The sequence below is a fragment of the Esox lucius genome, chromosome 20 (genome assembly GCF_011004845.1).
Source record: "Esox lucius isolate fEsoLuc1 chromosome 20, fEsoLuc1.pri, whole genome shotgun sequence".
Lineage (NCBI taxonomy): Eukaryota > Metazoa > Chordata > Actinopteri > Esociformes > Esocidae > Esox > Esox lucius.
In genome coordinates, this window is record NC_047588.1 from 37645394 (window position 1) to 37660001 (window position 14608).

The window sequence follows — 14608 nt, forward strand, 5'->3', positions numbered from 1 at the left end:
CAGTTGCACATGCCACCTTGCACCTTCAATTTGCCTTCATTGCGCATTTAGAATTGCATTTTTGTTGTACATGTACATGTCTACCTCAGGGCCTCATTGCTTCCATCTCTGCATCCCGGTTGTACATGCTACCCCACCCCTTCATTTTGTCTCGATTGCACATTCAGAATGCCATTTGGAACTGCCATTTGTACCCACACAACTATTTATGCCACTTGTAACGTACACTATACTTAATACTTGTACACTTTCAATCAATCAATCAATCAAATTTTATGTTTAAAGCGCCTTACAACAGCCAAAAGGTGCACAAGGCGCTTTCCATTAAAAGCTTCAGTAGACAACAGAATATAAAAAATATTAAAACATATAAAAATATAAGATAAATAAAGAAAAATGTATATGTACATATATATACACATACACCCGCATACGCATATACACACACATACACACACATAAAATATATAAAATGAGCAGTCGAGTCAGAGATTACGTGTTAAAAGCCTGTCTGAACAGTTGTGTTTTCAACTGCGCTTTAAAAACACTGAACATGGTAATGTTACGCAGGGATGGTGGTAAAGCGTTCCACAGAGTTGGGCCCTGAACTGCAAATGATCGGCCTCCAAACTTTTTGTATTTGAATTTGGGAACGACCAGAGAGGTGTGTTCAGAGGAGCGGAGAGCTCTAGCAGGTTGGTAGACCGTTACTAATTCGGCGAGGTAGGCCGGGGCCAGACCATTGATGGCCTTGAATGCAAACAGCAGGACCTTGTACTCCACCCTAAACCGCACCGGAAGCCAATGGAGCGAGCAGAGGACTGGGGTGATGTGTGAGCGTTTGGAGGTGTTTGAGAGGAGACGTGCTGCTGCATTTTGTACCAGTTGAAAAATGCCTCCTCTGTTGCTTTAATTGCACATCTAGTATTGCCATTTGTACTGCATTGGCCTTCTTTGCACATCTGTACATTCCCATTGTAATATACATATACTTAATACTTGTACATTTTCTGCCCTCTTCTATTTGCACTTCTGGTTGGATGTTAACTGCATTTGGTTGTACTGTTCTTATACTTGTTCAATGACAAAAAAGTTTAACCTAATCAAATCTAATATGAAGCTTTCAAAGTAAATGTGGAAACATTTCCTTTAATTTGACAAGCCAGGACAGACTGGCGGACATACATACATACATTCAGACATACATACTGTACAATGAAAAAATCTATATAATATAAATGTTTTATACATTTACAATGTGTATAAACTTTGCATCAACATTCTCACTTACAGTGTACAAAATTAACATGATGAACATGACTTAGTAGTACCAGTCAGTTAGGAAACATGTCACTCAAGAGTATTTCTTTAGTTTTACTCTTTTGGTAGCAATCTTTTTTTTTTTTTAACAAATCAAAATACATTTCATATTGTAGATTCCTCAAAGTAGACAACTTTTGCCTTGATGGCAACTTTGCACACTTCGCATTCTCTCAATCAGCTTCATGAGGTAGTCACCTGGAATGCATTTAAATTAACAGGGGTGGCCTTAAAAATAAATGTGTAGAATCGCTTTACTTCTAAATAAAAGTTACTGTGGGTAGACAGAGGGTGACTGGGTAAGATAGGTTGGGTAACAGACACATCTCAACATCAGCTGTTTAGGAGACTGCGTGAATCTGGCCTTTATGGTGTAACATACCCTTGTAAATACTACACACATTAATGTAAATAATTCTAAATGTTTCAATTGAACCCCCTTGTCCAGTACCAGGCCAGTCAGGGAGTTAATACGTCCATGGCAAAAAGAGTTACTGCATAAACACCGCAATGCCAGTTTGAGTGAATAGAGCCCTTAACTAGAGGCAAAGTTCCTTTGTTTGTGGTAACTAGTCTGCACACATTGCATTGGCTGGCTCAATCGGAAGGGACCACTTCATTAAACTCTTTCAGTTTGGGGGGGGGGCAACCTGACATGGACACAAAAAATACCCTAAAAGTTTGGTCATGAGGTCTAGCCTGCCTTCTTCAGTGTAGCCATGTACCACTAGCAAATGCTCTCCACCCCATTTTACACCACTTTCCTTTCCAAAAAATATAAAACACCTGAGAAAATACATGGGGACGACGACAAGTCAATTAATTATTCCCTTTATCATAGGCTATCACTTACATTACTCTAGCTTGACTGGATGGTGGAAAAGCCATTGTGCTGCTCCGCCTCTGTGAATTCCTGACCATTGACCCACTGCTGTTGATGCTGTTTTGTCAGTTCGACCTGTTTAGCCACCACAGACATAACTGTGCAGCACTCCTCCAAAGGAAACAGGATTAGGGATGTGGGATCCTGCGATTTCTGCAGTATATTGCCAGGAAATGTGTATTTTGAGAGGATGCTTTTATTCCTCCGGCAGTAATTGTAGTACACCAGAGCCACACAGCTCAGCAGAATAAGCAGTACCAGCAACACCAACCACACATGAGGGTGTCCTTAGAGGGACAAACAGAGCGGGTGTCAATACGGATATTCACCAAAAAATAGGAAATATTTTTTCTTTAATACTGTGGATTGAAAATCGTGGGTAAATGGCTCCTACTTTTTCCCAAGGTCCTCACACACTGTGGCGATGTGGGGGGGCTGGTCTTGTTCCAATCTTTGTTGAATGCGTTGACACGCAGGCAGTACTCTGTCCAGGGTTTTAGAGGGGACAGTGTTCTCTCTGTGGTATCAACAACCTTCTCTTGCTTCTACATGAGGGAGACAGAAGAGGGAGCTAGAGATATTGAACCCTAGATATTGAACCCCATGAGCTATAGATGACCAAAGCACTGCTCTATGCCACAGAGTAAAGTTAAACAACCAAGTTGAAGGACCTAGGACTAAGCATAATTAACAATTATAATAAACCATTTCATTATTTAAACTGTTATGAATCAAACTGATTATCTAAACTATGATGAAATGTATGGAATCCCAGGAATGACAAATGTCAGTAAAAGGTTATTTGATGAGTAAATTATTTAAAAGGATAGTGACGTATAAAAAAAGAGTTGAATAATTCTTTGCCTACTATAAGCCAACAATTCATCATTCATTCATTCATCTTACGCTTATCCGGGGCCGGGTCGCGGGGGCAGCAGTCTAAGCAGAGAGCAGACTTCCCTCTCCCCAGACACTTCCTCTAGCTCTTCCGGGGGGACACCGAGGCTTTCCCAGGCCAGCCGGGAGACATAGTCCCTCCAGCGTGTCCTAGGTCTTCCCCGGGGTCTCCTCCCGGTGGGACAGGCCCGGAACAGATGGCCAAGCCACCTCTCGATGTGGAGGAGCAGTGGCTCTACTCTGAGCTCCTCCCGGGTGACCGAGCTTCTCACCCTATCTCTAAGGGATTGCCCAGCCACCCTGCGGAGAAAGCTCATTTCGGCCGCCTGTATCCAGGATCTTGTCCTTTCGGTCATGACCCAAAGCTCATGACCATAGGTGAGAGTAGGAACGTAGATTGACCGGTAAATCGAGAGCTTCGCCTTGCGGCTCAGCTCTTTCTTCACCACGACAGACCGATACATCGACCGCATTACTGCAGAAGCTGCACCGATCCGTCTGTCAATCTCCCGTTCCATCCTTCCCTCACTCGTGAACAAGACCCCTAGATACTTAAACTCCTCCACTTGAGGCAAGAACTCTCCACCAACCTGAAGTGGGCAAGCCACCCTTTTCCGACTGAGGACCATGGCCTCGGATTTGGAGGTACTGATTTTCATCCCGACCGCTTCACACTCGGCTGCAAACTGTCCCAGTGCATGCAGAAGGTCCTGGTTTGAAGGGGCCAACACGACAACATAATCCGCAAAGAGCAGAGACGAAATCGTGTGGTCCCCAAACCTGAAACCCTCTGGCCCCTGGCTGCACCTAGAAATTCTGTCCATAAAAATTACGAACAGAACCGGCGACAAAGGGCAGCCCTGCTGGAGTCCAACATGCACCGGGAACAAGTCTGACTTACTGCCGGCAATGCGAACCTCCTGCTTCGGTTGTACAGGGACCTGACAGCCCTTAGCAAAGGACCCAGGACCTCATACTCCCGAAGCACCCTCCACAGGATGCCGCGAGGGACACAGTCGAATGCCTTCTCCAAATCCACAAAACACATGTGGATTGGTTGGGCAAACTCCCATGAACCCTCCATCATCCTGTAGAGGGTATAGAGCTGGTCCAGTGTTCCACGGCCCGGACAAAAACCACACTGTTCCTCCTGAATCCGAGGTTCTACTATCGCCCGTATTTTCCTCTCCAGTACCCTGGCATAGACTTTACCAGGGAGGCTGAGAAGTGTGATCCCCCTGTAGTTGGAACACACCCTCCGGTCCCCCTTCTTAAAAAGAGGGACCACCACCCCGGTCTGCCATCGCAGAGGCACTGTCCCCGACCGCCACGCGATGCTGCAGAGGCTTGTCAACCAAGACAGCCCCACAACATCCAGAGACTTGAGGTACTCAAGGCGGATCTCATCCACCCCCGATGCCTTGCCACCGAGGAGATTTTTGACTACCTCAGTGACTTCAGCCCGGGTGATGGACAAGTCCACCTCTGAGCCCTCAGCCTCTGCTTCCTCAATGGAAGACGTAACGGCGGGATTGAGGAGATCCTTGAAGTACTCCTTCCACTGCCCGACGACATCCCAAGTTGAGGTCAACAGCTGCCCACCTCCACTATAAACAGCGTTGGTAGGGCACTGTTTCCCTCTCCGGAGGCGCCGGATGGTTTGCCAGAATCTCTTCGAAGCCACCCAATAGTCCTTCTCCATGGCCTCACCGAACTCCTCCCAGGCCCGAGTTTTTGAGTCCACAACCACCCGGGCTGCAGTCCGCTTGGCCTGCCGGTACCCGTCAGCTGCCTCAGGAGTCCCACAAGCCAACCAGGCCTGATAGGACTCCTTCTTCAGCTTGACGGCATCCCTTACTTCTGGTGTCCACCACCGGGTTCGGGGATTGCCGCCACGACAGGCACCGGAGACCTTACGTCCACAGCTCCGAACGGCCGCTTCGACAATGGCGGTGTAGAACATGGTCCACTCGGACTCAATATCTCCAGCCTCCCTCGGGATCCAGTCGAAACTCTGCCGGAGGTGGGAGTTAAAGATCTCTCTGACAGGAGACTCGGCCAGACGTTCCCAGCAGACTCTTACAGTACGCTTGGGTCTGCCAAGTCTATCCAGCTTCCTCCCCCGCCATCGGATCCAACTCACCACCAGGTGGTGATCAGTTGACAGCTCCGCCCCTCTCTTTACCAGAGTGTCCAAGACATACGGCCGCAGGTCAGATGAAACGACAACAAAGTCGATCATCGACCTATGGCCTAGGGTATCCTGGTGCCACGTACACTGATGGACACCCTTATGCTTGAACATGGTGTTCGTTATGGACAAACTGTGACTAGCACAGAAGTCCAATAACTGAATACCACTCAGGTTCAGATCAGGGGGGCCGTTCCACCCAATCATGGCCCTCCAGGTGTCACTGTCGTTGCCCACATGGGCGTTGAAGTCCCCCAGTAGAACGATGGAGTCCCCAGTTGGAGCACAAACGGCCCGTAGGCACAAACAACAGTGAGAGACCTATCCCCGACCCGTAGGCGAAGGGAAACGACCCTCTCGTTCACTGGGGTAAACTCCAACACATGGCGGCAGAGCTGGGGAGCTATAAGCAAACCCACACCAGCCCGCCGCCTCTCACCATGGGCAACTCCAGAGTGGTGAAGAGTCCATCCTCTCTCAAGGAGTGTGGTTCCAGAGCCCAAGCCGTGCGTAGAGGTGATCCCGACTATCTCTAGTCGGAACCATAAGCCAACAAAATAAATGAGTAAATGATAAATGGAAGAGTAAAATACATGATATAATTTTATTCATAAGCCAACAAAATGAATACAATTAAATAATGTATTTTACTCTTCCATTTATCATTTTTCTCACCGATTATATTTTTCAACACCTCACTTTGACTATTTTCTCATGCCTAGATCAGTTGAATAATTTATCTATTTCCTCATGAGACATTTCCCATTTCCTCATGTAAGATATCACATTTTCTTCGTGTCTCATTATGATTATAAAGATGTGTCATAAACCATGCAGGGTATAGATTGGTTAGATCTAACCGTAAATGCTGAATACAGACTAGAGAAATTATTTATTTATTTTTCGTCATATCCCCGTCTCCTCTCCAGCTGTTGTGCAATGTATATTAGTCAGACGAGTCTTAAAGTTAGCCTATGTGTGTTAGCTCTGTTTTGACACATAGCATACAAAGTACCGGTTTATTTGATTAGCAGCTGTACTCAATGTAGGCCGGAGTTTGTCTGGGCTGGCTTAGTCAATTAGAGGGAGCGTAAAGGGAGTGAGGTACAATAAGAAGAGAGGCGGCGCGAGACTAAGAATTTGGTTTGAGGATATGGTTGTTTCGTTCATTTGAACGACTGGCAGCGGGGGGTCTACCCAAGCTCGCAATACGCTGTTAGTTTTACGTTCGCAAAGAAAAATAGATCAAGGCAGTAGCATTATAAAGACCTGTTTGTGACTGATAATTATGTAACATGGTAGCAGTGGCGTAGTGAGGACGCCGGGCTGTGGTGCAACCTGTCCTTATAAGGCCCGATCCTGACGTAGATTTACCTCACAGCTGGCGTCTGAATGTGATAACCACATAGAACACAATGTCAAATAAATATACACAAAAATATTTAATAAACAGGCCAAGCACGGGCCCCCCCAGCCACCGCCTGCATCGCTGACAGCTACGACACTGCATGGCAGGTCTAACACAATTAATGTAGTAGTAGATGTTTTATTGTAACGATAAACACAGATGAAATCGTACACTGAGTGTAATATAAATGGTGAGTAAATGATAAATGGAAGTGTAATATAAATATGTATTTATTTTGTTGGCTTATACAGTAGCAGGCAAAGGAAATGATAAAAAAAATAATATATATCATATATATTTCACTATCATTTTAAATAATTTACTTGTCAAATTTGGCATTCCCGGGATTCCATAGAAATGTAACCTGACAGAAAGTTTGAGGAAGAACATTTGTTCAGCACATACTTCCTGTTTCCAGCCCTTCTTATAACACTTCTAAGTTACATAGCCTAACTACACAAAATGAGCACATTGAAGAACACAGAAGAAACAGAAATTTTGAAAAATGAAAATATTTAGCTTTGACAAAACGTTACACTGTTTCAATCTGCGTTTGTTAAAGTTTTTTATAACTGGTTTCAAGCATCCATTTAGTATGATATGGCAATCCTGGAAAAGGCAAGACAGTGTGTCTCAGAGAGAAGCTGAGTAAAGTGAAATTATTTCCGCTATTTAGTGCATCCAAATGGACTGCACTGCATGAACAATGGACTTTCCTCCTCAAGTTTTGCGGCTCTTCCATTGTATGAGGAAGGGAACATTGTCTTCACAAACCCCTACCCCTACACTACCTGTTTATACAAAGCCAGTGGAGCTACTGACCTGGCTAGGATGGTCTTTCTCCCAGTACTGCAGTGTGAAGTACAGTCTTGAACTCAGCAGAGAACCCATGGGGGTGTTCTTCTCAGTCATTGGCTCCCGGAAGCTCACGGTTACCATGGCGTCCCCTGGTTCCACCTCAACATGCGATGGTGGACCTAAGGCCGCTGAAACACAGGGACACACCGGCCTTTGTTACAAGCTATTCAGTGGCACTTAAAAGCATCCACTGTTTGTATTCCGTAGGCTAGGTTTTTTCCAACCCGGCACGTACACACCTAGTGCAAACTATCACCACAATACACTTCAGACCGTGGTTTATTTTTTATAGGCAATGTTGAAGCTCTTGCAGCTGGGCTGAAACAAAAGCCTGAACAGAGCCACACAAGCGTGGATGTTCACGTTCTGGCGCCGTGGCTGCCGGTCTCACCGTCTTCGTCGGGAACAAACTTCTTCCGGGACCAGTTTGACCTCTGACCCCCGACCTCCGCCATCACGGTCAGTACATATGATGCAGAGTACTCGAGCTCTTCAGAGAAGTCACACATCCGCTCAGTAGTCCTGACACACTTCCCCACAGAGAGCGTTGGGTCCCACTCGAGATTAGACCTGTGATGAGACATGGAGAAACAAAGTTATGTCAGCTTTTTGGCAGGGTTCTCGACTTGCCCCTCGTCATTCTGCTACAGCCTCAATAGTGAACACTCTTTTAAAGTCACTTGGATCCTTTCCTCTTGTTCCAAAATCGAGGTCAACTGGGCCTGCTCAGTATTTTAACACACGCCACAGAGCATGACAGGAAGTTAATTGCTTAATTGGGTCACGCAGTACACCAGTGTGGAAGCATTTGCATTCGTTATGTTCCCCCATTCCATAATTATAATTTTTTTGTCATTCGTATGTGCAGAATACTGTACATGCCCCCCCCCCCTAAAAAGAGGTTGTACTCACAAGGTGTATTTTGCAGTGAAATGGACGCTGTCATTGGTCAGGGAGTGATTCCAGTCCCATCTCAGGATGTATCGAGTGTTCATTGCATCCATGGTCAGGTTGTGGGGGCCAGGCAGAGCAGCAAACACTGGGGGAGACGCAACACACAAAATCATGTCAGAATTTCAGAGGGTTGTACTTCTTCAATTCCTGTGGTCTTTTATGCCCAACCAGGATGTATGTATTAAACTTTGATGTTTAATACATTTTTGCGTGCATAAGATTGCAGCCGAAATAATCTTGATAATGTTGATTCTCTCCACTGCGATACCCAGAACGCTTCGCTTGTAGCATACTGCTGGGAGTGTCGGTGGGCGAACTAATGTCATAATAGCAGAAACAACAGCTTATTACAATGGTTAAAATTGGAATAGAAATTTATTTTAATACATTGTTACATTTATATATCTCTACATAGTTCATGTGCCTCATTGATGTAATTCTTAAAACCTGCAATCCTAGCGAGCAAACCAGCCTGCTAAAATGAGGTAGCAATCTAACGTATCTAACTGAAGTTCTGTTCTTTTAATTGTACGGAGAGCATTTCACAACCACCTATGCAAAATCCCATGATTGGTTAGTCCCTAGCGAAAGGCGTGGGTAATTTGAATAAAGTTGGAAACTTCAGATTTAAAAAAGGTAAAGGGTGTGCACTGTTCCCCACACTCCCCCGATGAAAAATATATACTTTTTATAATCAAGATTAGACCTATTGTAGGAGCTATTGAAATTAAAATGTTCCATCAAAAAACTTAAGGTTTTGAAAATATAAAGGGTGTGCATTGTTCCTTACCCTCCCCCGATCAAGTATATACCATTTGTACAGTCATGGTTTATCTATTTTTAGAGCTATTGAAATTACAAAGTAGTTAAAATTAGGTCAGTCAAGTCAGAGTTGACACGGAGTAAAGCATGTGCACGAGGAGATAAAAAGCCCTCATTAATGGAACGCAGATAACGTGTCATCATAGCAACTGGAGTAAAAGGTCTCGAACCCCTACTTCTCCCCAGTTGAGTTAGAAATATTAATGAATGCATATACAGAATCTGAAAAAATCTAGAAAAAAAGCAATACAGTAGCAGCAGCAAACGAACGTGAGCTAGCGTGGCATAAAATTGCTGACCGAGACAATGCGTGATTATTAATTAAAAAAGTCTCATATCCAGTGTTCCACTCATTAAACATTTATATAATGTGTGTGTGTGGGTGTAATATCAAGTTCAGAGTTTATTTATCAAATGCACTGAAATAACAAAGCCTCATTCTGAACAGTGAACTTCTTGTGACATGGCACACAACATCTACATAGAATTAATTAAGAAATGTATAAAGCAAAAATATAACAAAAATATACATAACAATGTAAACTAGCAGCAATTTTAAAGAGAGTTGAATGGGGAATATGAACAATATGGGTAGAAGTATTGAATATTATAAATACAGCTCCGTAAAAAAAAATTCTTTCCTTTCCAAAAAATTGGAAAATGAAGGTTTTGAGTGAGGAACAGAAGGGTTAAAATTAGGAGACGACTGCAAATTGAACTCTTCTGTCCTCACTTCTGTCCCCAAAACTTCCTTTTCAACTTTTTTGGAAAGGAAAGAAAAAGGTGCAGTGGTCTCTTAATTTTTATTTTTTTATAATATGAGTGTAATATGCCTATTCAGACTTCACCACCCTCTGCAGGGACTTGGGATCTGCAGGAGAGCTGCTGCCGTACCAGGCATTAATGCAGCCTGAGAGGATGGGGCACCTGTAGAAGTTGATTTTACAGACATGCCAAACTTGAGTCACCTCAGGAAGTACAGTGGGGAGAACAAGTATTTGATACACTGCCGATTTTGCAGGTTTTCCAACTTAGAAAGCATGTAGAAGTCTGTAATTTATATTATAGGTACTCTTCAACTGTGAGTGACGGGATCTAAAACAAAAATACAGAAAATCACATTGTTTTTAAGTAAGTATTTGATACATCAGAAAAGCAGAACTTAATTACAGAGATCATACATTTCCTGTAGTTCTTGACCAGGTTTGCACATACTGCAGCAGGGATTTTGGCACCAGGGATTTGGTCTCCCATACAGACCTTCTCCAGATCCTTCAGGTTTCGGGGCTGTCGCTGGGCAATACAGACTTTCAGCTCCCTCCAACGATGTTCTATTGGGTTCAGGTCTGGAGACTGGCTAGGCCACTCCAGGACCTTGAGATGCTTCTTACAGAGACACTCCTTAGTTGCCCTGGCTGTGTGTTTCAGGTCGTTGTCATGCTGGAAGACCCAGCCAAGACCCATCTTCAATGCTCTTACTGAGGGAAGGAGGTTGTTGGCCAAGATCTTGCGATACTCAATGTTGCCCTAATCGTCCCTGAATGCATTGCGTGTACTTGGTGGGGAGCTGTATGCGTTCTGCTGGACAAAACCCCTCTCTATCTAGATGGAGGGGAGGACAGTGCTTGTTATTTTGGGCTTGAGACTGGAAGTGTTATAAGGTTCAGACCGCAGGTTGAGTAAGATAGGGAAATGTTGTTTAACATTGTTGTTCGACAAGTGTTGCGCAATAATGTCACGAGGCACACAAGCCCATGTAGGTTTTAAGGGGAATTGTTCCCCCTCCTGAACATGGAATTTTTCCTCCTATCAGAAAGCATACAGCATCCTGTTGTGCACTTTGTCACCCAGCAGGCCGAAAGCCTTTTCATCTAGACTCTTTTTAAAGAAAAACAAACCGGTCTGTGAGAGATGGAATTCTTCCTGGTTGGTAGGTGATCAAATACTAATGTCATGCAGTAAAATGCAAATTATTTAAAAATCATACCATGTGATTTTCTGGAATTTTTATTCCGTCTCTCACAGTTGATGTGTACTTATGATAAAACTTACAGACCTCTACATGCTTTGTAAGTAGCAAAACAGGCAGTGTATCAAATACTCTCCCCACTGTATAGTTGCTTTTGGGCCGTTTTCACTGCTGGGTTCGCTTGCCTGGACCAAGTGAGAATCTGTTTATGAAGGTGCAACCCAACAGGCACTAAACGTACTTGGCAGCAACTGAAGATGACAATTATTTACTGAAGGAGCTGTGATAGGTATATGGGTGTAGCCAATCACCCATGGAAATATTAACTGATTAGAGCTTCAAGTCCCAAAGCTTCATACTAAATAAACTGATTACTGCAATTCTTTTGGACTTCTTTTCTGATGAGTCTTGTGGGTCTGTGACCTGGGATCACTACAAAAGTGTACAGTACATGTTTCAGTGCAAGTCACATCTCTGACAGACGGCTGCCTTGGACATATGCTCAGCGTCACCAATGTTATACAGAAAACTGCAACACAAAAAAGTTGTTCCAAACTGAGAGCATATCCACAATGTGTCATAGGAACGATATGAGAGCTGAGAATACTGTTCAGACAAATCAGGCCCGGATCCACAGGGGGCAATGCCGGGCATTGAAAAAGTGTTCTCATCTGCCTGTATGGCAACAAATGATGTCTCGCCCATCTCCTTCCTGTACACTTGCACAGTCTAACAGTTCATTTTGAACAGTGTTGGATGTCCCTTTGAAGGTGGGCTGAGCATCTTAGTGCCTCTGAAGTCTCAAACTACACTCACAGTCTCGAAAATGCATGTGAATATTCCAGGATTCATGGAGTCCACTGAATCATCATGGCCCCGCAGTGCTGTTTCACATTTTCCACAAAGTTTAATACTTGTTATGATCTGACTGAGCACATAACCTGTTTTCCTCTACCTTTTATGCTGCTCAATGGAGCGCCTGTGTGCACAGTCAATTTGGGCAGCGACATTTAATCTTCCAAGTAAGCCCAATTACACAACATTGTCCAGATGATTCCCGCTGCTCTCATGTTTAGCAATCCTCAAAATCTTTGTAACCCGTCCTCGAACAAATAGCAGACATGGAAAACAGAAGTGTCTTCTTTTGTATGCTAAGCGTTAGCCACTTTTTCTTCGAAAACTTTTTCACTCCACATTAAACCTGCGGTTACTTTTACCATCCGTTTGAGTGATGACAAAATCCCATGGCTGATGGGCACCAAGTCGCTTTACTTCAAGTTTCTCCTCCAAATTAAGGGTTACAAACTGGTACTCGAGTATGAAATTATTCATTTTTTCAAGTTATCTGGCCTTTGTGAAGCTAACAAGCTAGCTAAGACAATCTACCCTCCTCGCTCTTCTTGCCGACTAATGTTGGCGCCAGACAGACAGACAGACAATCAAGTCTGAAATACGAAATGACGCTGTAGTGGGGCTACCGGCTGTCAGTCCCACTTGGCATCAAATTCGTGTGATCTACATTGATCACACTAACATTCTGAGCATGCGTATTCAAATTTTCACACGTAAAATGTACATTGCATTGTGAGAGAGGGGCTAGCCCCACATTCACGCTTAGCCTATGGCCTATACCTCTGCGAACTCGAGCGCAGTCTGGAGCAGCAAGACAGGGACCAGTGAACATGAAATAAAAGCCTAACACAAATGGTATGCAATTTAGGAAGAGGCTATATTCATAGATAATAAATTATAGGAAGTAATCTTCGAGAAATAAAAATAACAATTTTGTTGCAGTTCTTTCTGTTGGCAACTGAGCCTTTCGATTGATATAGATGGTGACGAGTGTCAGTATGGTGACGAGTGTCAGTGATGGTGACGAGTGTCAGTGTTTCCATGATTATCTATTAAAGTTATTGTCTTTCGGATTCGATGTGGCCTTCAGTGGTGTTGAGCTCATTGCTTTTCGCGTATGGCCCTGTAGGCACATTGGTTCTGAGCTTAGTTGCATTCTTAATTTAGGTTTGTAAATGTGACAGTGGTAATTGTACATGTGTGTGAGAGAGGAGAGCAATTACACAAGGTCTCTCTCTCTCCCCCCCAGTATGTGTACTACAACACCTGGTAGAAGCAAGCCAGTTAAGTGTTTTGTGGAGCCACGCTGTTTATTGATGTGTTAAATAAACACACGAGTAGCAAGGGGAGTTTTGTAGCTTTACTGGTATGTATCCTATATTTTGAAATGGTTTGTGCCCCACTAATTTTTTAAGTATAAAACGCCACTGTACAATACAATCTGCCAAACGCTACCACAACCAGCATCCGTCCTCAGATCGCTTCTTTTTCTGCATACACAGCGGTTAGTTCTCTATATAAGCACATGCAACATCGTATACACTTTTGTAATAACAATGAGACCAATATTGGATTAAATGATTACTTCGTTAAAGAGCTATTGAGATTTCAAGAGCCATGTGTTCAATCTAACTTTGCCGCAGTGCAAACGCTCGGTGTATAATTTGATGTTGTCATGACAATCAAACTCCTACACATTCATTATTGTACCGTGCATTCAAATATCAGTTACAAATACTGGTAACAACGATTGAGTTTTGAAAGCACGCTCGTTCACGTAGTGGATCAGTATGTGTCTATCATTCATTGCAGTTTCATTTTGATTTACAAGACTTACCGGAGTATGCAAGGAAAGCTGCCCAAAAGTAATAACTGCCTAAAAATAATAGCATAACTACATTCTTTATTTTGAACCTTCTTCTCGTAACATCATGCCTAACTGGGTCAATCACAAAAACACACCCTGTGTGATTTGTGAAGGAACTGGCTAGACAGGAAATCATACCTTTCTGTTCTTCGCTTTCATTCATCAGCGTCTTGTGAGCAACATTAAAGAAACGTAGGAAATGTTCAGGAGAGTGGATAGAGTAATTATATGCAAAGAAATCAAGGGGCACTGTGTATTTGCAATTGTTGCTGGTGTTTTACTCCACCCATACCATTGGCCACAATGTAACTCAATGGATATGAAATATATATTGCTCTATAAAAAAAAACTATTCTATATGCCGCAGTGAATGTATTGCAGGAAATGTTCAGGAGACTCTAAAGATTTATTATATGCAAAAAAAATCAAGGGGCACTGTGTATTTGCAATTGTTGCTGGTGTTTTACTCCACGCATACCATTGGCCACATTCCAAATTGCTGAATAGCCTTTAGATCCATTATTCCTTTTGTTGATTATCACCACTTGGTGATTACTTAACAATTCAGCCAATGATCTAATGTAGTT

General features: G+C 43.4%; 1 protein-coding gene across 2 annotated transcripts; it reads right to left on the reverse strand.

Annotated features, from left to right (window-relative positions):
• Nucleotides 1–1139: 1139 nt before the first annotated feature.
• LOC105031500 (interferon alpha/beta receptor 1a) lies at nucleotides 1140–14225 on the reverse strand. Of its 2 annotated transcripts, none has more exons than XM_010905971.4 (6): nucleotides 14160–14225; nucleotides 8470–8596; nucleotides 7949–8127; nucleotides 7522–7685; nucleotides 2598–2748; nucleotides 1140–2490 (listed from the first exon to the last, which is right to left on the reverse strand). In XM_010905971.4, the coding sequence occupies exons 1-6, from the start codon at nucleotides 14182–14184 to the stop codon at nucleotides 2180–2182; spliced, it is 957 nt and encodes a 318-aa protein (XP_010904273.2). In that variant the 5' UTR covers nucleotides 14185–14225; the 3' UTR covers nucleotides 1140–2179. The 2 variants fall into 2 exon arrangements, with proteins under 2 accessions (XP_010904273.2, XP_010904272.2); XM_010905970.4 differs by lacking the exon at nucleotides 14160–14225 and adding an exon at nucleotides 13992–14146.
• Nucleotides 14226–14608: the final 383 nt, after the last annotated feature.

Excerpts from the sequence above, each read along its gene's own strand:
- LOC105031500 (XM_010905970.4), bottom strand. The coding sequence starts at position 14,046 with ATGCTATTATTTTTAGGCAGTTATTACTTTTGGGCAGCTTTCCTTGCA. Across the intron at positions 8,597-13,991 it reads AGCTTTCCTTGCATACTCCG|TGTTTGCTGCTCTGCCTGGC; the intron begins GTAAGTCTTGTA and ends CGTCTCCCCCAG. Across the intron at positions 7,686-7,948 it reads GTTTGTTCCCGACGAAGACG|CGGCCTTAGGTCCACCATCG; the intron begins GTGAGACCGGCA and ends CCTGTGTTTCAG.